Source organism: Conger conger, chromosome 10, assembly GCF_963514075.1.
Source record: "Conger conger chromosome 10, fConCon1.1, whole genome shotgun sequence".
NCBI lineage: Eukaryota > Metazoa > Chordata > Actinopteri > Anguilliformes > Congridae > Conger > Conger conger.
In genome coordinates, this window is record NC_083769.1 from 49798677 (window position 1) to 49821176 (window position 22500).

The 22500-nt window shown below is 49.2% G+C and overlaps 1 protein-coding gene across 1 annotated transcript in view; it reads left to right on the plus strand.

Moving 5' to 3' along the window:
• The window catches only part of LOC133139351 (polyhomeotic-like protein 2), a 57974-nt gene that overhangs the window by 16349 nt on the left and 19125 nt on the right, over positions 1 to 22500 (plus strand). Inside the window, exons 2-5 of the mRNA XM_061258820.1 lie at positions 9937 to 10222; positions 14991 to 15149; positions 18449 to 18529; positions 20280 to 20441. Of these exons, the coding sequence (XP_061114804.1) occupies positions 9992 to 10222; positions 14991 to 15149; positions 18449 to 18529; positions 20280 to 20441 (633 nt within the window). The 5' untranslated portion in view covers positions 9937 to 9991. The remainder of the gene's footprint in view (positions 1 to 9936; positions 10223 to 14990; positions 15150 to 18448; positions 18530 to 20279; positions 20442 to 22500) is intronic.

Genomic DNA, 22500 nt, shown 5'->3' on the forward strand with positions numbered 1-22500 from the left:
GCCTGCCTGTGTTTGAGCTGCTGAAGGGGACGTTTTCACCATTACGAAAGTGGTCCATAGTTATAATGGAGCATTACAGATCAGGGAAACAAGGTTACTACAATAATATATGTGTTGCAGGTAATAATTATGGTAACTAATGTACGGATAGATTTTCATAATCAACAGATTTTCTTGGACGCTTGCACATCATGTGGTATCAGGTCTAACCAAGTACTCATCTTCTATTTATCAGAGGTGTAATGTCTGTAGTGGACAGAGACATGTGGGTCGGTGTTGGGAGAGTGTGTGTGTGTGTGTGTGGGGGGGGGGGGGGGGGGGGGCTGTGTTGAACGGAAGCAGGGTGGTGCCTCAGAGACGGGAAGTGGCCAATTGAGTGAGATAATGGGATGGGGGGGGGGGGGGGGGTGTGGAGAGAGGGAATCTCTGATCTCTGAAAGAATGGAGAGAAGCTCTGGAAAGCAGAGCAATAGGGAGAAGAAGGGAGAACTAGTGAGAGAATGAAAGAGAGACAGGGAGGAGGAGAAAGGGAGGGAGAGAGGGATGGAGGGAGAAGGAAAAACAGGCAAGGAAAGAGGGGGAAATAGAGAGAGGGAGGAAGAGAGCGCAACAGAGGAAAGAGCAAATAAGGGAACACGAGAGAGGGGAGAGGGAAAGAGATGTGTGTGCTTCATTGTACTCTGGTTCAGTGTGTGTTCAGGGCACTATGTGGCAGGTGTACCCTCCCTTCACACCACAGTTGGTTCTCATGAGAGCCCTATTTGGCAGGCTCGTGGGGGCAGGTCTGTTGGTGTAGCTGCTAAAATGACGGGTGGATCAATGTGGTTTGGACTAGCCCCCCCCCCCAGGGAAGAATCTGGAGGGGGGGGGGCCTTTGAAGTGTGTTTGCGTGCCGAGCACCACTGCCCCCTGGTCTGGTGTAGGGGGCGGAGTCGAGGCACCAGGAACAGAACGAGGAGACGCCTTCAAACGTTAGAGCACACGTTTCCTGAGAGACAGAGAGTGAGGGAGAGAGACCGAGGGAGTGTGTGTGTGTGTGTGTGTGTGTGTGAGGGAGAGAGAGGTAGAGAGTTTGTCATGGAGAGACAGAGAGAGAATGAATGAATGCTTTGGCAATGTCAGTGTACGTTTACCATGGCAATAAAGCTTATTTGAATTGAATTGAGAGAGATTTCACCCCTCCATCGGAGAGAAGGCCTCCGTCTAGCCTCAGTGAGTACATCACCCGTTTATTCGTCTGTTATTTATTTATGCACATTATTTAACGGGCAAGACACACGTCAAGCTTTTCGGTTTTTACACTCAGGTACGTTAGCTACCGAGTTCGTTTTTATCCCCTGTCCCTGGACAGATTAAAAGAGATGAGTGATATCATTACATCATCACAAGAAAATACAGAAGTACACTGTAATTATGTACTTATGGGCTGTATACAACGAACAAAAATGTCCTTATTAAATAACAGTTAGATGTGCTAAATGTGCCATGTGGTCATTAAACTAACCCTGCAATGCACTGTGGTACATGTTCTGTGATGTCAGCATGTTCTGTGATGTCAGCATGTTGTGATGGTGTGCAAAGTACTGTAATGGTGTTTGTCAGCAAGTGGTTACGTACTATGTCCCGAGTTATTGATATGTGTATACTATTATAGTATGCATAATGGCTGGACTAATTCATTTTGTCAGACGGACGTAGTCAGGGCTCTGCATGCCGTTATGATGTGTATTACATCCATATACAGGTATATTTTATATGAGTAATCTACCTTCTATAGCGGATTCTATCAAAGGGTGAAGTGGAGCAAAGTTTCTGTGAGAAACTCAAAGGGGTTGGAGTGTGTATAGAAACTAGTGTATTTTTTTGGGGGTCTTTTTGTCAAAATGATTTGAATTATTTTCTGGCATTTGTATGTGGCACTTCTATGTTTGTAATGCTGATCCACTTCCATGCAGTAAAAACCCATAAAATTCCCTGTCAGGAGTAGAAACTGAAGTTAAAATATAATATTTCAGATAATAAATTGTTCCTTTGGTGAGTTTGGGGCTGAAAACCACAGTATGTATTTGTCTGTTCAAGGCATCTTGGGTCCTGAATTCACAATCTTACGAGTTTCTTGTTTTTACTGCGACGCCTAAAAAAGACAATGAAAGCAGTACACCTGGATCCTGCAGGTATCTTCTGATCTGTCAAGGATAGACAATCTCCCTGTGACTTCACCCCGCTGCAGAATGTATCCCTCTCCACAGTGAGGGCGGTAAAAATAACAACATAAACAACCCGTCTTCCCTTCAGCACAGGACCCACAAAGGAGCTCCTCCAATCACGGACTCCGTTGGAAACAATAAACCTACAGTAGAAACGGCAGTGGTAATTGGTAGATATTTTATAGTTGAAGGGAGCGTAGTTAGAAGGTATCGACCAATCAGCACCCGGGTTGTTGTGTGTGCTGTTCCCAGCATGCACTCTCGGAAATTAAGTGACAGCAGAGGTACATTTCCGTTCTCCACATTTCCCAAATGTTCCCTTAAAGTACAGTAATGTTCTCTTTGGGTACAAATGAGTACATTTTCCAAGCAAAAAAGGTACACATTAATTACATATTGCTGGCAAGGGGTACCTGTAGTGGCCTGTAGCGCAGTGGTTAAGGTAAATGACTGGGACCCACAAGGTCGGTGGTTCTAATCCCAGTGTCGCCACAATATGCACAGCTGTTGGGCCCTTGAGCAAGGCCCTTAACCCTGCATTGCTCCAGGGGAGGATTGTCTCCTGCTTAGTCTAATCAACTGTACGTCGCTCTGGATAAGAGCATCTCCCAAATGCCATTAATGTAATTTAATGTAATGTAAGGGGTACAATTTCAAAGGATATAGAGAGCAGGAGGGTACTGCGTATCAGTCATGTGGTCCCAGCGCTCCTGGAACCTTCCGGCAAGGGATGAGGAGGATGTGGCAGCTGTATACGCACACGGGGGGGGGGGGTGAGACCTGGGGTCTCCGTGTGGGAATCACAAATGTCCAGAGTTTACTTTGTGTAATTCCTGCGCAGTTGTGCCATTTGCCCAGTCTGGTGGTGATTCCAGGTGCTGATTTTCGTGACCGAGGTCCGTGGGCTGGTTTTTGAGGATGCCTGCCTGTGTAGGGCATAAACTGTCAACATGTTTTTCACATCAGCTTAGACCTGGCGGTGGAAAACAGCACGAGGAGAAACTAGCACAGGCCGGTGCTTGTGATTACACCTGATAGGCTGGACAGGAGCCTGGCTGAGTCCTGATAGGCCGGACTGGAGCCTGGCTGAGTCCTGATAGGCCAGACGGGAGCCTGACTGAGTCCTGATAGGCCGGACTGGAGCCTGGCTGAGTCCTGATAGGCCGGACGGAAGCCTGGCTGAGTCCTGATAGGCCGGACTGGAGCCTGGCTGAGTCCTGATAGGCCGGACGGGAGCCTGGCTGAGTCCTGATAGGCCGGACTGGAGCCTGGCTGAGTCCTGCAGAGAATCACGCAGCGCAGAGTTAACGCTCTCTGACACCGTCCCAGCTGGGCTGAATGACTGCGACAGGCCCACTCACGGTCTCATTACTGCCCCAGAACTGGCCCACTCACGCTCTCATTACTGCCCCAGAACAGGCCCTCTCACGGTCTCATTACTGCCCCAGAACCGGCCCACTCACGGTCTCATTACTGCCCCAGAACTGGCCCACTCACGGTCTCATTACTGCCCCAGAACTGGCCCACTCACGGTCTCATTACTGCCCCAGAACTGGCCCACTCACGGTCTCATTACTGCCCCAGAACCGGCCCACTCACGCTCTCATTACTGCCCCAGAACAGGCCCACTCACAGTCTTATTACTGCCCCAGAACTGGCCCACTCACGGTCTTATTACTGCCCCAGAACTGGCCCACTCACGCTCCCATTACTGCCCCAGAACAGGCCCACTCACGGTCTCATTACTGCCCCAGAACTGGCCCACTCACGGTCTCATTACTGCCCCAGAACCGGCCCACTCACGGTCTTATTACTGCCCCAGAACTGGCCCACTCACGCTCTCATTACTGCCCCAGAACAGGCCCACTCACGCTCCCATTACTGCCCCAGAACCGGCCCACTCACGGTCTCATTACTGCCCCAGAACTGGCCCACTCACGGTCTCATTACTGCCCCAGAACCGGCCCACTCACGGTCTTATTACTGCCCCAGAACCGGCCCACTCACGCTCCCATTACTGCCCCAGAACAGGCCCACTCACGCTCCCATTACTGCCCCAGAACCGGCCCACTCACGGTCTCATTACTGCCCCAGAACCGGGCGGTGCTCACCCCTTTAGCGTGCGAGGTCAGAACCCGCTGTACCTGCGGGTTTCAGGCCTGGTGTTTGCTGTTCTGATTCTCTGCAAAGCGTCTCCTGTAAAAAGCGCAACACAAATAAAGCTGAAATTGAACTGAACATTTCAATGCTCATGTAACAATCACTGCTGGTAACTGAAAGCCACGGAGGTCCAGATAAGATGGAAATCTGAGCGCAGGGTTTGGATTAGAGTCTGTCTGTCAGGGAGCTTTTAATCCACATTTGTGCTTTGGGAATATGTCCCCATCTGGCTGTGCAAGTGAACAGCAGCGATGCAGATTAAAGGTAGATTTTCAAAAACCGTGTTTGGAAAGAAAGACACAAGGAACACTCGGCGATCTGCCCCAAAACATTTCAAGCTATAATTGCAAATAATAAGAATTGAGGTATTTCAGGTAATTTACTTGCTTAAATACATGTTTAAATAAGTAAATATTCACTGCCCAAGAGTTTTTAATGGAAGGGGCTTCTCTCCTCAACCACAGAGGTAGCACTCCTGGCTGTGTGTGATCAGACGTCAGATAGCTGCACATGACAGCCCTCTCCTTTACTTCACACACCACAGCAGAGCTGGCAAGTGTGTCCTTAACTTTTGGCTAACAATTAAACATTATACAAATACAAATACAGTTTGTCCAGTTCCTTAACTCTTGCATTTGGTTCAAAGGTAAGGAGGAATATTGACTGGCCTGGAATGTTGACTGGGTGGCCTGTAGCATAGTGGTTAAGGTAAATGACTGGGACCCCCCCCAATGTCGGTGGTTCTAATCCCGGTGTAGCCACAATAAGATCCGCACAGCTGTTGGGCCCTTGAGCTTAGCCCTGCACTACTCCAGGGGAGGATTGTCTCCTGCTTAGTCTAATCAACTGTACGTCACTCTGGATAAGAGCGTCTGCCAAATGCCAATAATGTAATGTAATGACTGAATTCAGGCGATCAATGGCCAGTGTGGCACCAAGACACCCCTCAGTCTGAACTCAGTGCCTCGGCTGCAGGTGAGACTGAGTGACCGTGAGATCAGATCGGCTCGTTCTGCGGTTACCTTCAGGAGCGCAGCTCACTGAAATAAGGCTTCAGGAGCACAGCTCACTGAAATAAGGTTGGTTCTTCATCAGTGATCGTACCTGGGGTCCTACGGCATTCTGCTCACTCAAGGCCCTCTCTGTGGTGTTCCCCATGGCTGGAGGCCCTCTCTGTGGTGTTCCCCATGGCTCAAGGCCCTCTCTGTGCTGTTCTCCATGGCTGGAGGCCCTCTGTGTGGTGTTCTCCATGGCTGGAGGCCCTCTCTGTGGTGTTCCCCATGGCTGGAGGCCCTCTCTGTGGTGTTCCCCATGGCTCAAGGCCCTGTCTGTGGTGTTCTCCATGGCTGGAGGCCCTCTCTCTGCTGTTCTCCATGGCTGGAGGCCCTCTCTGTGGTGTTCTCCATGGCTGGAGGCCCTCTCTGTGCTGTTCTCCATGGCTGGAGGCCCTCTCTGTGGTGTTCTTCATGGCTGGAGGCCCTCTCTGTGGTGTTCCCCATGTCTCTCCTGCTGTGCAGTCCTGTGATGTCCAGGAGCTGGAGAGCGGGTCACTGAAATAACATCCACACCTTCCCTCCCATTTGCCCCAGTTCACACCACCGCTGTTGTCACTGCGTTAGAGCGCACCGAGTCAGTTTGGCTGGGACTGAGAAACACTTCTGGTCAAAGTGTTGTCTCGAGGGGGGGGTGGCTGCCCTGTTTAAAGACAAACTGAAACAGTTTGAAGTCACAGCAGTACAGTAATCCAGTTCCTGGGACGTTATTTGAACTTAGATTTTACATGATCGCGTACCAGTATGTCGATCAAATTACTCTCAATTTAGCCCAACCAATATCCTTTTACACAGAGGGGCACATCCTCATTTGACATCCCCCTCCTCATTTGAGGTCAGTCAAATACACTCCCCACCCTTCAAAAATCCCCCCCCAAAATCCCCCCCAAAAAGATCTGTTTCAGTCATGTGCACATCATATCTCTTCTGTTTCTGCTTTGGTCTTGAGCCTCAGAAACCAGACTTGCTCTGTCTAAGCAGCACTGAGCTCTGGAGTTCTCCGCCGGGCCAGGTCCACGTTTATGTGTGCTTTCTGTGGTTTCCTCTCTATCTGTGGCCAATCAGGCCTCAGAAAACAAGGTGCGTTTAACCAATCAGTGCGTTTAACCAACCATTCCATGACATTACATTAATGGCATTTGGCAGACGCTCTTATCCAGAGCGACGTACAACAAAGTGCATACCCATAACCAGGGATAAGTGCGCTGAAAGACCCTAGAGGGAAGTACAATTTCAACTGCTACCCTACCTGTACAACAAAGATAAGGACCAGGGCCGATTAGAATTTTTTTTTTTGTAACAGTGTAACAAATAAACAAAGAAACAAACAACAAAGCAAAAGTGACCAAACTTAACTATCCAAACACTGCTTACCTAGCCAACTAAAAATACCGATACACAAAGTAAATCACAGAAAGACAACAATTAAGGTTCACAGGGAGGTAGGGAGGGACGGGGAGAGGTGTTGCTTGAAGAGGTGCGTCTTCAGTTTGTGCTTGAAGGTGGGGAGAGATTCTACAGTTCTGACCTCAACGGGGAGTTCATTCCACCACCGTGGAGCCAGAACAGACAGTAGTCGTGAGCGTGAGGTGGAATTTCGGAGAGGGGGAGGTGCCAAGCGGCCTGTGGAGGCTGAACGAAGAGGTCTGGCAGGGGTGTAGGGTCTGATGATTTTTTGGAGGTAAGCTGGGGAAGACCCCTTAACTGCTTGGAAGGCTAGCACCAATGTTTTGAATTTGATGCGAGCCATGACAGGCAGCCAGTGGAGGGAAGTAAGCAGGGGGGTGACGTGTGAGTATTTGGGAAGGTTGAAGACCAGACGAGCTGCTGCATTCTGGATAAGTTGGAGGGGTCTGATGGCGGACGCTGGGAGGCCAGCCAAGAGGGAATTGCAGTAGTCCAGGTGGGACAGAACCATCGCTTGGACCAGGAGCTGGGTCGAGTAGGGGGTGAGAAAGGGGCGGATTGTCCGTATGTTGTATAGGAAGAACCTGCATGACCGGGTCACCGCCGCAATGTTCTTGGAGAGGGACAGTCTGCTGTCCATCACCACGCCGAGGTTCCTTGCATTGGGTGATGGCATGAGTGTGGTATCCCCAAGGGAAATGGAGAGAGCCATATGGGGAGAGGTATTAGCAGGGATGAATATAATTTCAGTCTTACCTGGGTTGAGCTTTAGATGGTGGTTGTCCATCCAGCTCTGGATGTCACTCAGGCTAGCAGACATACGGGCTGAAACCTGTGTATCAGATGGTGGGAACGAGATGAAGAGTTGGGTATCGTCCGCATAGCAGTGGTAGGATAGCCCATGTGCAGTGATCACAGGGCCAAGGGAACGACTGTAAAGAGAAAAAAGAAGCGGGCCTAGGACTGAGCCCTGGGGAACTCCTGTGGCAAGGGGCCGAGGTGTCGATACCTTACCAGCCCAGGCAACCTGCAAGGAGCGACCAGAGAGGTAGGACTCAATCCAGTCCAGGGCTGTGCCACAGATGCCCGTTGCTGACAGGGCGGACAGGAGGATGGAGTGATCCATGGTGTCGAAGGCAGCAGAGAGATCTAGAAGAATGAGGACAGAGGAGAGGGAGGCTGCTCATGCGGCAGGGAGTGATTCACTGACGGAGAGGAGCGCGGTCTCTGTCGAGTGGTCCAATCTGAAGCCAGACTGATGGGGGTCTAGCAGGTTGTTGTTAGAAACAACCAAGAAAAGCTCAAACAAGGTTTTTTAAACAGCTGTTGGCTGGTAATTTCAAGATGGTCATAGCTGGATTTTACACATGGGCAGTATCTCGATCAGTAACTGTTCAACCACTAAAACAGTAGACACTACAGAATATTGCACGTTTCTAAACTTCACTTCTGCGTGTGGTGCAGATCGCTGATTTATGGGGGATTTTTGCTGACTTGCGGGTGTCAGGGAGCAAGTTAGAATTTCTGGGAGACTCCCCGACCTTCTGGGAGAGGTAGGATGTCTGGATACAGGATGTCTCTGAGTCGAATGTACATTTAGGCTGGAAAATCAGGTATTTTTAAATCTGAAAGCAGGTACAGGCACAGATTCTGCTCCCCCCCCTACTTTGTTGTATGTTGCTCTGGGTGAGAGTGTCTGCCAAATGTCTGTAATGTAATGCAATATAATGTTGATGTATACTATGGTATTCAATAGCAAAATATGGCAAATGTAATTCATGGCCATTGTGATTGTTTGTGTTACAAACCCTAAACGTGACCAAAGGCTCAAAGCTGTGGATTTGTCCCGCCTGCCCAAAGCAGACAGAGTACTGTGCCCTCTATCCCGATCTCTCAAACGAGGGAGTGCGTTGCCATGACAGTAACGAAAGAGGCACACATGGTTCGTTAAAAATGTTTCACATCAGAGCACGGTCAGGTCTTTGAGGATTCTGCAAATGCAAACTGATCTTTCGGCCTTTGAAGGAGAGCACAAAAACGCGGGCACCAATCCGGTTTCGGGGGGTGCAGTCATGGACTTTTAATCTAACTGTTTTTGATTGATTACCACAGAAGAAGACAGGGAGGGTGTTTTCAGCACTGGTGAAAGTGGCGTTCTGCTTCTCCTGTCTGTTTCATTACAGAGAGACAGCTGAGGGGCTCAGGCCTACAGATCCGCTTGTATTGGGTTTCGCCAAATGACTTCTGCGTGGGCAATTTGTTAGCAACCCGAGTCCGTGACCTTTCACCTCCTGAGCCCGTCTGAGATGGCGGTGCAGAGGTCAGGGGTCAGGGGTCAGGGGGTGGGATGACACTGGGGCGTTTACCGCACCGGTCCTGGAGAATCTGCGCTGGGAACCCCCTAATTAATCACCGTGACCCCGCAGGATTGGGAGAGGAAGGAAAACCTACAGATAAATTCATACAAAAGAGGCTGATCCTGAGGCCCATGACAAAGACCTGGCAGGACAGACAGAATTAGACTCAAAATGGCTGCCAAGGTGTCCAGTGTGTGCCCGTGTAGAATGCGCACCTGCCTGTCTGTCCCAGGGCGATCTCTGAGAGCCAGGACCACAGTCGGGCGGGGGGGGGGGGGGGGGGGGGGAGGGGGTACGCTGTCCCAGACCCGAGAGGGGGGGGCATTGGTCTGTGGATGTGCGGTAAATATTATCATCCCAGGAACAATATTATACAGAGCATCTGCCAAATGCCAATAATGTAATGTAATGCTATGTATTGAGACATAGCTGTGTTTATTTTACTGTGTTCTCACTGTGCTGTATGTACTTGTCTTTGTAATGAACTTACTAACATTGTCTGTTTTTAATGTGATTGTTTCCCCTCGCATTTGACACCTTGCCCAGGGACTACAGCTTAAAGCTAGTACATTTACAGTGATGTTCATTCATGTGTATCATCCTGGTTTCAATTTGACTCAACTCACAAACTAAACTGAACTAAATATAACAGCAGCTTGTGAATTTCCCCCCCTACCAGAGAATGCCCCTGCAGACGGGGCAATCCCCTGTGTGGCACTGGGGCAGTCCTGACTCTCTTTATCCCCCCCGTAGGTTTTTGGAGAGCACCTGCCCAGACAGAGGCCGTGGCCGAGGATAGAGGGTCGCGATGGAGAGTGAGCAGGGCTCAGCGTCCTGCGGAGCCGGCGGCATGGGCCCCGGAAACCCCAACACCACCACCAACCCCAACGCCATGACCAACCCCAACGCCAACCCCACCGCCATGACCAACCCCAACCCCAACCCCACCACCAACCCCAGCACCAGCACCAGCACCGCCAGGCCCACCGTACCACAGATATCCGTCTACAGTGGGATCCCCGATCGGCAGACCGTGCAGGTGCGCCACGCCCCCCCCAGGAACGAGCACCGCACCGCAACAAGCACCGCTCTTCCGACACTCCGACACCCCGTTGATTTTTAAATGTTTTAAAATGAAACAATATCATTTAATGTTTGGTAATATTCTCCCCGTGAGTAGCTTAACCCTATTTTGCTGCAATAGAGTCACTATTATGCTTCTTAATCACGGGATTAATCAGCAATTTGTGTCAAGACAAAAGGCCGCTGAGTTTTGCATTTGTGCTTCAATAGCACCATCTACTGGTCAATTTAATTTCGGCCAAGGTGCAACATACTTTTCACAGTGCGTGTCCTTCATTAATTACATTACTTTATATTATAGCCATTTAGTAGACGCTCTTATCCAGCGCGATGTACAGTAAAGTGCAGATCAAAACCAGGGACAAGGGCGCTGAAAACTCTGGAGGGAAGTGCAGCTCCGAGTGCTCACAGATAAAGCGCAGCTGCACGATATGCCCCCTACCAACGATGTGCAACATTTTTCAGCAGGCTTTGAGGAAGGCTATATTTGCTCCCGTTTGGGGGGGTGTGTCGGGGGTGTAGCCCAAATCAATAATTACATAGTCCCTCTGCTTTAAAGGCCAGAGAACGCCTTCTCAGACGCTATAGGAGCAAGCCCACGGTTTGCAGCAGCCCCCGTTTCGGTTTAAATAAACGCTTTGCTGTGTTTTGTTTGTCAGGGCTGAACGTAACTCATGTGAGAGTAATCTCTGCCCAATCAGTGGCATTACTGGACTATGGACGATCAGGCAGAAGAGAGAGAGGCAGCAGAACTCAGAGGCTATGGCTCAGATCTTTGTTTCCCTGCGCTAACCGAACCCACCACGGCTCAGCTTCAAGCACTCAGCAGAGGCGGGGTATATGGGAGAGCCATCCAGCGTGAAAAAGGACAGAAGCAAAACAGCTCCTGAGCTGCTGCCTTTGTAGAAAACTACAGAGACGAAAACAAAAGAAATGCCACACAAGCCCTGAGAATGGTTGACCACTTATTTTATTTCTAATCCAAAAACAGTACACTAAACATTGACGATGTTCTACTGCCACCTATTGGCAGGCCGCAGTTACTGCAAAGTCAGATTGAAACGTGTGTTCCATGCCCAGTATTCGAAGCATTCACACAAACTTATACATGCGTAGAATAACATAGGAGGATTTTGGCGTCAGACCTTGAGTTCCATCAGGATAAAATCTGACGGCAGGGCATTCACTCGCCATTACAGGGAAACGGGGGTCCCAGACAGACTGCAGAAATGTGCTCACCATCTTAGCCAGTTAGATTATAATAATTATGAATCATCCCGATTTCTTCATCTGAAGCTTAATACATTCAACTGAAGTTTCAAATAAAAGAGCCAAATGTTAAGTGAACCACTAAAGTACACCTCTGAAAATGATGAACAGTTATCCATGGCAGACGATTAAGATTAAGGTTTTATTTTAGCTTGCACAGATGTATGTGATTGCGGATACGCGCACGGACTGATTTGTACAGACTCATTGCGCTGCTGACACAGAGGGAGCCTTTTGGCCAGAGTCTTCACTCTCCACTGTCCTCTCTCCGAGTCATCAAATACCCACCTGACCTCTGACCCCCCTCCTGTCAGCTCATTTATCCCCGTCACCCGTTAATGGCTCTCAGAGAGCGGAGGGGAAGCGGTCCTTTAGCCGCCCGAGGCACCGCTGAACCGCCAGGAACGCACGCGCAAGCGCTGCCAAAGAGGAAACGACCTCTGGAGGAAACAACAGGAGATTTCAGCGTGGACTGTTGTATGGACTGAGGAACGAGTTAAGAGTTCATACAGACACATACCCATAAACTGTGAAAGGGAGAATCTGCTGTGGCCTCTTGTGTTTTCCTGAGATGCATGTAGCGCATACCTTTAGCGCATACTTGCACTGCATGGTTCTAATGATGACATCACAGTGACAGGACCTGTCACTCAGACGTCGGAGGGTCAGTATGGTTCTTTGAGCAGAATTCTGCCCCCGTCAGCGTCGGACTCCAAGAGACACTCAGAATGGAGGTGTCAGGGAGAAATGGGGTTCGGGGGGGGGGTGTCCATGCACCTCAAGCCCCTTGAGGGGTCACAGGTCAACCCTCTTCCCCCCCCGTTGCCTGGTAACCGCACAGAGGCTGCCTGTCAAATAGAAAATAGAGACATCTCTCTGGCAGACACCCCGCCTCTTTAGGGAGGAGTGGGCGGAGCCGTGCAGCCTTGGAGCGCTGCCATTGGCTGAGAGGAAAGAACACCTATTCTGCATTTGGTGGCTGGCTCCAGAGGCTGAAATTCCAGGGAATGAGAAGGCTCTTTTTCCAGGGAATCAGAAGGCCCTTTTTCCAGGGAATCAGAAGGCCCTTTTTCCAGGGAATCGGAAGGCCCTTTTTTCAGGGAATCAGAAGGCTCTTTTTCTGGAAACACATTTTGGGCGGTGCTGTGGGAAACACGCATGCTGTTGGCATAACCCAGAGACAGGAGGGCAGGGAACCACGGATTTACCGGATTTAAGGATTTTACCCACTCAGGGCGAGGCAGTCCTGCAACACTCAGGGCCTGGATCTCCTGCGCACCTCCAGCCCTTTAAGGTCTGCCATGATATTCTCTTTTCACTCTGATCCGTCCGATGTTCTCTTCATTACACACTGGCCCATGGCAGAATGGAGATGGTTCTATTGCTACTTTCATCTCATCAGAGTAACTTCTCATCATTGAGGTCATTCCAAGCACTTGGAACTGTACTTCCCCTCTAGGGTCTTTCAGCGAAACCTGTCCCTGGTTACGGGTATGCACTTTCTCATACAGATAAGAGTGTCTGTCAAACAGCTGTAATGTAATGTAATGTAATGTAGAGTAATGTAGTAGGGGAAACTACTGGGAGATATCTGCATTCTGGTGACGGCTGAGCGGAAAGGTTGAGCTGTAAACTCTATTAGTATTTTATAAAGAATGGATATGAGGAGGGGGCAGCTGAGTTCCTCGCTGGGTGGAGAGGCTTGTGTGAGGGTCTGGGTGGAGAGGCTTGTGTGAGGGTCTGGGTGGAGGGGGTCTGTGTGAGGGTCTGGGTGGAGGGGGTCTGTGTGAGGGTCTGGGTGGAGGGGGTCTGTGTGAGGGTCTGGGTGGAGGGGGTCTGTGTAAGGGTCTGGGTGGAGGGGGTCTGTGTGAGGGTCTGGGTGGAGGGGGTCTGTGTGAGGGTCTAGGTGGAGAGGCTGTGTGAGGGTCTGGGTGGAGGGTCTGTGTGTGAGGGGGTCTGGGTGGGTGGAGGGGTTCTGATGGAGTCTGGCTGGGTGGAGGGGTTCTGATGGAGTAAAGTTAGATTCGTGGTGCCTGTGAGTCACAGTGTAGGATATACATTTCAGCGCATCGATATTTAATTTGGAGATGATATTGTTTTGGTTTGCAGATTTTCAGGGTCAGTCGGGTCTTCCGGAAGGATACCCTGACCCAAAGAACCAAACCCTGACGGGAAGCAAAACCGTTATTTATTTGAATAGGTTCTGTATGTGCTGTGATTGGTGCAGCTCAGTCAGCCTCTGTCAGTATAGTAGAGGAGAGCTGTCTCTCTGCAGAGTAAGGCAGTCTGCATCACACACACATTGGCTTTTTGGCTCCATCCAGAAAGCATAACATACTGGGCTTTGTTTTTTTTAAATCCCATAATTAAAAACATAGAAATTCCTTGACAATGTGTCTCTCTCACACACACATGCACACACACACACACACACACACACACACACACACACACACACACACACACGGACACACGCACACACACACACATAAATATGTCTTGCTGTTTTTAAGGTCAGAGGTTAGAGTTCACCTTCGAGAATCTGCCCTCTCACCTCATAACAATAATACATGACAGTGCTCAGGTTTGGGGGTGTGTGTGGGGTGTGAGTGCGTGTGTGTGTGTGCGTGGGGTGGGGGTGTGTGTGTAGGATGTGTGTGTGTGTGGGGTGGGGGGCTCTGTGCATTCCAGACTCTATTGTGGGCCGGTGGTGAATGGGGGTGGGGGTTGTTTTGAGGGGGGGGGGGGGGTCCAGGGCTGCCCCCCAAGGTTTGGGGAGAAAGGGGGGGAATGTGGCCTTATGTCGGGGGGGGGGGGGGGGGGCAGCTGCATTCAACCACATCAGCTGCATTTGTGGCTACATGTTGATGAATTTGCTTTCAAGGTTTGGATGTCTTAATATCAAGAGTGAAAATATAGTTTTAAAGGGTTTATACATACGATGACAAGGTATAGCCCCAGAGTTTCATTAGCCCAATGTCGGTAGTCTCCTACCAGCTTCACTTAACTACCTTGGGATGAAACATTGAATCAGTTTTTCTCAAAAACATGGTTTGGGGGTACTCAAAATGCAATGGGACACAACTCACTTGATATCTGGAGTAGAGCGATAACTTTGGTATTGTTACAAAGCTTCAATTTTCCTCTTTTAGGGTCAAAATGACATATTCTGATAGAGCAGGTCACATATGTATGTGTATTTATGTGTGTATGTGTATTTGTATATGTGTGTGTGTGTGTGTGTGTATTTACTGTATGTGTGTGTGTGTGTGTGTATTTACTGTATGTGTGTGTGTGTGTGTATTTACCGTGTGTGTGTGTGTGTGTGTGTGTGTATTTACTGTATGTGTGTGTGTGTGTGTGTATTTACTGTATGTGTGTGTGTGTGTGTATTTACCGTGTGTGTGTGTGTGTGTGTGTGTATTTACCGTGTGTGTGTGTGTGTGTGTTCTCAGGTGATCCAGCAGGCCCTGCACAGACAGCCCAGTACAGCGGCTCAGTACCTGCAGCAGATGTACGCAGCGCAGCAACAGCACCTCATGCTGCAGACCGCAGCGCTGCAGCAGCAGCAGCTCAGCACCGCCCAGCTGCAGGGCCTGGCCGCCGTGCAGCAGGTGAGGGCACTGCGCAGACACGCAGACACGCGCAGACGCGCAGACACACGCAGACGCGCGCAGACACACGCAGACACACGCAGACACACGCAGACACACGCAGACACGCGCAGACACGCGCAGACACGCGCAGACGCGCAGACACACGCAGACGCGCAGACACGCGCAGACACGCAGACACACGCAGACACGCAGACACGCGCAGACACGCGCAGACACGCGCAGACACGCGCAGACACACGCAGACACGCGCAGACACGCGCAGACACGCGCAGACACGCGCAGACACGCGCAGACACGCGCAGACACACAGACACACAGACACACAGACACACAGACACACGCAGACACACACAGACACACACAGACACACGCAGACGCGCACAGACACACGCAGACACACACAGACACACACAGACACACACAGACGCGCAGACGCGCAGACGCACGCAGACGCGCAGACACGCGCAGACACGCGCAAACACGCGCAGACACGCGCAGACACGCGCAGACACACACACGCGCAGACACACGCAGACACACACAGACACACACAGACACACGCAGACACACACATGCAGACACACACAGACACACAGACACACACACATGCGCAGACACACACAGACATGCGCAGACACACACAGACACGCACAGACACGCACAGACATGCACAGACTTACGCAGATATGCACAGACACTTGCAGACACACACAGACACACAACCGCAGGCAGACACACACACACAGACACACAGACACACACACATGCACAGACACATGCAGACACACACACTTGTGCAGACACACACAGACACACACACACACATGCAAGGACACACACTGGCAGACACACACACACACACACACACAGATGCACGTGTACACATAAATGTAGACATATTATTGATTAAAAACATATACACAGTAGATATATATAAATGAATTTGTGTGTATGAACAGGGAGGCTTGCACATACTTTCTTTCCTTAGATCATGTATCTGCTCTTGCATGTGCGTTTACAGAACTGATCCTTTGCTCAGTTGATTAATTGATTATTAATTTAGAGATGTCAGCCCTGTCCTCCACATGTCCCCCCATCCTGTGTGTGCCAAGCAGTCTGGCTGTAACTCAGTCTTCGTGAGGATTCGGGGTTGTGCTGAACTAACGCGCACGACTCTGTCCTGACATTTTCCTGGAGTACCTTTCCTCTTTTATGTCACCCGATCTTTGACAAAGCGTCTGACCTCGACCCCACAGGAACGGCGTCTCTTTTAACTTCGGGAACCTCTGAGTTACGTTCCGCCCACCTGTCAGACACTTTCCGGATTAAATTCTGCCTGTGTCAGATGTCAGGGATTTAACATTTTGCACGCAACCTTCAAAGAAGTAGAAGTCGTTGTACGAGGAGAAGCTTCTAAAATTTGATCATTTTTCGTTGTCCAAGTTGAAATGACCCCGCCCCCCCCAAGAAGCAATGGATTCTGGGAGATAATAAACGAAGGGCTTTGTGCTGTGCTTTGTCATGCAGGAAGCTTCTTTCTGAATCATCAACATGCTCTGGGAGCTGATTAACAAACGATGTGATTAAAAATCCTAAGAAAAATAGAAATAAAAAACCCCAGCCATCAGCATTTTCAGACTCAGTAAACAGGTTAAACAAGGAACGCAGAACGCTCGGTGGGAAATGTATATAGTGACCATTCAGCTGCCACACAGCCAGAGAGGAGGAATGGCCCTGTGCTCCTGGGGGAGAGCCCTGTGTCCTGCGGGGAGAGCCCTGTGTCCTGGGGGAGAGCCCTGTGCTCCTGGGGGAGAGCCCTGTGCTCCTGGGGGAGAGCCCTGTGTCCTGGGGGAGAGCCCAGGAGATGATAGAGGAGAGCACAGAGCTGGAGATGATAGAGGAGGAGAGCACAGAGCTGGTGATGGAGGAGGAGAGCACAGAGCTGGTGATGGAGGTGGAGAGCACAGAGCTGGTGATGATAGAGGAGGAGAGCACAGAGCTGGTGATGGAGGAGGAGAGCACAGAGCTGGTGATGGAGGTGGAGAGCACAGAGCTGGTGATGATAGAGGAGAGCACAGAGCTGGTGATGATAGAGGAGAGCACAGAGCTTGTGATGGAGGAGGAGAGCACAGAGCTGGTGATGGAGGAGGAGAGCACAGAGCTGGTGATGGAGGAGGAGAGCACAGAGCTGGTGATGGAGGAGGAGAGCACAGAGCTGGTGATGGAGGAGGAGAGCACAGAGCTGGTGATGGAGGAGGAGAGCAGTGTTCTTTAATGGTCTTCTGCACATTCTCTAAAGGGTGTGATGTACCAGCTGTGCGCTGGTCAATGTTTCTCTCCAACAGCAAAAAAAACCTGTTCAACATTTCCTGCTAGTTCTTTTAACACAGTAACCATAGTAACCATATACACTCAGTGAGCACTACAAGCAGTAGTACAAAGACCGTAACCCCCCCCCCCCTCCCCCAACTGAATTTTGACCCGTCAGAAATGTATATAAAGCATAATTAAATAATGTAAATACAAACCATTGTGCCAGAAGAATGATGTAATGTGTTCCTGGCGCTGATGTCACGGGTAGAGTGTGGCGTTGTGTGGGCATGGCTTCACTCAGGTCCTCTCCGTGAACACGGCGGGAATCGCTGCCCGCAGGTCTCCCCCAGGCCCCCAGGGGAGGGGCCCAACACGCAGAATACACTGGAAATAAAAAGGCAAAGAACATAAAAGACTTAAAACGTGCAGATCTACTGATTTTGCAGTGAGTTTAGGTCATCGGTTCATCTGGGGTACGGCTCGCTGTACCCTTTATTGTAAAGGGCACAGCGAGGTTCCCTGAATTGCCATGAGCTGATGTCCTGTAGTTAACTAACTACTACTGAGAAGTTCATCTGTACAGCTCTGTTAATGTATTTGTCCATCATTCATTCATGTTAACTACATTAGTTATTGCCAATCTATGAGCCTGATTGTAAAGTGTGACCCTTTTCTTTCTTTTCTTTAAAATATCGACGGAGGTTCTCGCCCCTAAGTCTGAGCGCCTCCTTTAGGTGGGGACAGGGATTGACGATTTGTGTGTTTGACTGACCGCTCCATCTCCTCCCTCCCTCCCTCTCTCCCTCTCTCCCTCCCTCCCTCTCTCTCTCCCTCCCTTCCTCTCCCTCTCTCTCCCTCTCTCCCTCCCCCTCTCTCTCCCTCCCTCTCTCTCTCTCCCTCCCTCCCTCCCTTCCTCTCCCTCTCCCTCTCTCTCTCTCACCCTCCCACCCTCCCTCTCTCCCTCTCTCTCTCTCCCCCCCCAGGCCAGTCTCGTGGCGGGGCGGCAGAACTCAGCCCAGAATGGAAGCTCAGCCCAGCAAACAGGCTCTGCCACTCAGACCACTGTGAGTCTCAGCCAGGAGCTGTTATAACTATACACTATTAACTATACTACACTATTAACGTTATTACCTGTTACAGTGCTGTGAAAAAGTGAGTTTACAACACAAGTAAACACAAAATGCAGTTTTTAAATGAAGGTTTTTATTATTAAGGGAGAAAAAAAATCCAAACCTACATGGCCCTGTGTGAAAAATTGATTGCCCCCCCCCCCCGTTAAAACATAACTTCACTGTGGTTTTGAGTTCAATTTCTCTAGCCACACCCAGGCCTGATTACTGCCACACCTGTTCTCAATCAAGAAATCACTTAAATAGGACCTGCCTGACAAAGTGAAGTAGACCAAATGATCCTCAAAAGCTAGACATCATGCCGAGATCTAAAGAAATTCAGAAACAAATGAGAAAGAAAGTAATTGAGATCTATCAGTCTGGAAAAGGTTATAAAACCATTTCTAAAGCTTTGGGACTCCAGCGAACCACAGTGAGAGCCATTATCCACAAATGGCGAAAACATGGAACAGAGGTGAACCTTCCCAGGAGTGGCCGGCCGACCAAATGTTCCCAAAGACTTTTGGGAAAATACTCTGTGGTCTGACGAGACAAAAGTTGAACTTTTTGGAAGGTGTGTGTCCCATTACATCTGGCGTAAAAGTAACACCGCATTTCAGAAAAAGAACATCATACCAACAGTAAAATATGGTGGTGGTAGTGTGATGGTCTGGGGCTGTTTTGCTGCTTCAGGACCTGGAAGATTGCTGTGATAAATGGAACCATGAATTCTGCTGTCTACCAAAAAATCCTGAAGAATGTCCGGCCATCTGTTCGTGACCTCAAGCTGAAACGAACTTGGGTTCTGCAGCAGGACAATGATCCAAAACACACCAGCAAGTCCACCTCTGAATGGCTGAAGAAAAAGCAAAATGAAGACTTTGGAGTGGCCTAGTCAAAGTCCTGACCTGAATCCTATTGAGATGCTGTGGCATGACCTTAAAAAGGCGGCTCGAAAACCCTCCAATGTAGCTGAATTACAACAATTCTGCAAAGATGAGTGGGCCAAAATTCCTCCACAGCGCTGTAAGAGACTCATTGCAAGTTATCGCAAACACTTGATTGCAGTTGTTGCTGCTAAGGGTGGCCCAACCAGTTATTAGGTTTAGGGGGCAATCACTTTTTCACACAGGGCCATGTAGGTTTGAATTTTTTTTTCTCCCTTAATAATAAAAACCTTCATTTAAAAACTGCATTTTGTGTTTACTTGTGTTGTCTTTGTCTAATATTTAAATTTGTTTGATCTGAAACATTTAAGTGTGACAAACATGCAAAAAAAAAAAAAAAAAAAAAAAAAAAAGAAATCAGGAAGGGGGGCAAACACTTTTTCACACCACTGTATGTGCCTTCAGGTGATACCACACTTTTCTATTCGGGAGAACTGATGTTCTTTAGTTTTGTCTGTTGCTCTGGATAAGAGTGTGTTTGTGTGTGCATATAATTCCCATAATTCCCAAAGATTATTGATCTCTACAGCACACTAGTTACCCTAGTTCGGATGTCAGTGTTTTCTGTCAGCTAAATGACAATAATGTAATGCTCCTCTGTAGACAACCTTTTTTTCCTCTCTCTCCCCCTCTACCCCCCCCCGTCTCTCTCCCCGTCTCTCTCCCCCCGTCTCTCTCCCTCTCTCCCTCTCTCCCTCTCTCCCTCTCCCTCTCCCTCTCCCTCTCCCTCTCTCACTCTCACTCTCACTCTCACTCAGATTAATCTGGCCACCTCTCCTGCGGCCGCTCAGCTGATCAGTCGTGCTCAGAGCGTAAGCTCCGCCCCCGCAGGGATTACCCAGCAGGCCGTGCTCCTGGGAAACGCCTCCAGCCCCGCCCTCACTGCCAGCCAGGCGCAGATGTACCTGAGAGCACAGATGGTACAAACACACACACACACACACACACACACACACACACACACACATACATACACCTAAACACACAGACACACACACACACACATATACATACACACACACACACATATACATTACATTACATTTACATTTTAGTCATTTGGCAGACGCTTTTAATCCAAAGCGATTTACAAGTACCATAAGTCAGAGCATCACATCCAGAAACTAGCAAAATACACAGGAAATGCTGTTCTAAACATAGTTGTCATCAGAAGTTTTTTTTTTTTTTTGGGGGGGGTTAGACAAGGATAGGGATATCAGAAAGGAGGGGCAGGGGAAGTCAGGAGGGAGGACTAAGGTAGAGTTTGAAAAGGTAATATATTAGTGTATATACATACACCTAAACACACATACACACTCAGTTACACACTCACATATACATACACCTAAACACACATACACTCAATTACACATATACATACACCTAAACACACACACACACACATATATACATACACCTAAACACACATACACACTCAATTACACACTCACATATACATACACCGAAACACACATACACTCAATTACACACGCACATATACATACACCTAACCACACATACACACTCAATTACACACACACACCTATACACATGCACACACACACACACACACTCTCTTAAAACACACACACATATACATACACCTAAACACTCATACACTCAATTACACACACACATATACATACACCTAAACACACATACATACTCAATTACACCCTCACATACACACACACACACACACACTCTCTTAAAACACACACACATATACATACACCTAAACACACATACACACTCAATTACACACTCACATACACACACACACCTATACACATGCACACGCACACACTTATACACACACACACACACACACACACATAAATACTCATACACACACACTCATACACACACATACACACACCTATACACACACACACATACACACACAAACACTCATACACACACACACATATACGCATACATACACTCATACACACACACACACACACACACACACTCTGTCCTTCTCTGCTTCCCGTATCCTGACAAATGCAAACAGTGAGTGTCCAATAGCAGCAGCACCTCTCCGCCCCATTCTGCTCTGACTTCCACATCAGAGGACCCTTCCTTCCATGGTTGGGTTAAAAAGTGCATTCTATCCATCTGCTGAAAAAGGGAGAGAGAATGGAGAAAGGGTGAGAGAAGGAGAGAGCGAGAGAGCGAGAGAGAGAAGGAGAGAGCGAGAGAGTGAGAGAGAGAAGGAGAGAGCGAGAGAGCGAAAGAGAGAAGGAGAGAGCGAGAGAGTGAGAGAGCGAAAGAGAGAAGGAGAGAGCGAGAGAGAGAAGGAGAGAGTGAGAGAGAGAAGGAGAGAGCGAGAGAGTGAGAGAGAAGGAGAGAGCGAGAGAGTGAGAGAGAGAAGGAGAGAGCGAGAGAGAGAAGGAGAGAGCTCAGTTCAGGTCTGGATTTCTCTGTCATCTCTTTTGTGTGGTGGTGACGCTTGAACAGAGACACAGCGGTGTGGTAATGAAAGGAGAGGAACGCAGAGACAGAGAAGAATGCAGGGACAGAGACGGAGAGGAACACAGAGACGGAGAGGAACGCAGAGACAGAGAAGAATGCAGGGACAGAGAGGAACACAGAGACAGAGAAGAATGCAGAGACAGAGACGGGGAGGAACACAGAGACAGAGAAGAATGCAGAGACAGAGACGGAGAGGAACACAGAGACGGAGAGGAACGCAGAGACAGAGAAGAATGCAGGGACAGAGAGGAACACAGAGACAGAGAAGAATGCAGAGACAGAGACGGGGAGGAACACAGAGACAGAGAAGAATGCAGAGACAGAGAGGAACGCAGAGACAGAGAAGAATGCAGAGACGGAGAGGAACACAGAGATGGAGAGGAACACAGAGACGGAGAGGAACACAGAGACGGAGAGGAACACAGAGACAGAGAGGAACACAGAGACAGAGAGGAACACAGAGAGGAACACAGAGATGGAGAGGAATGCAGAGACGGAGAA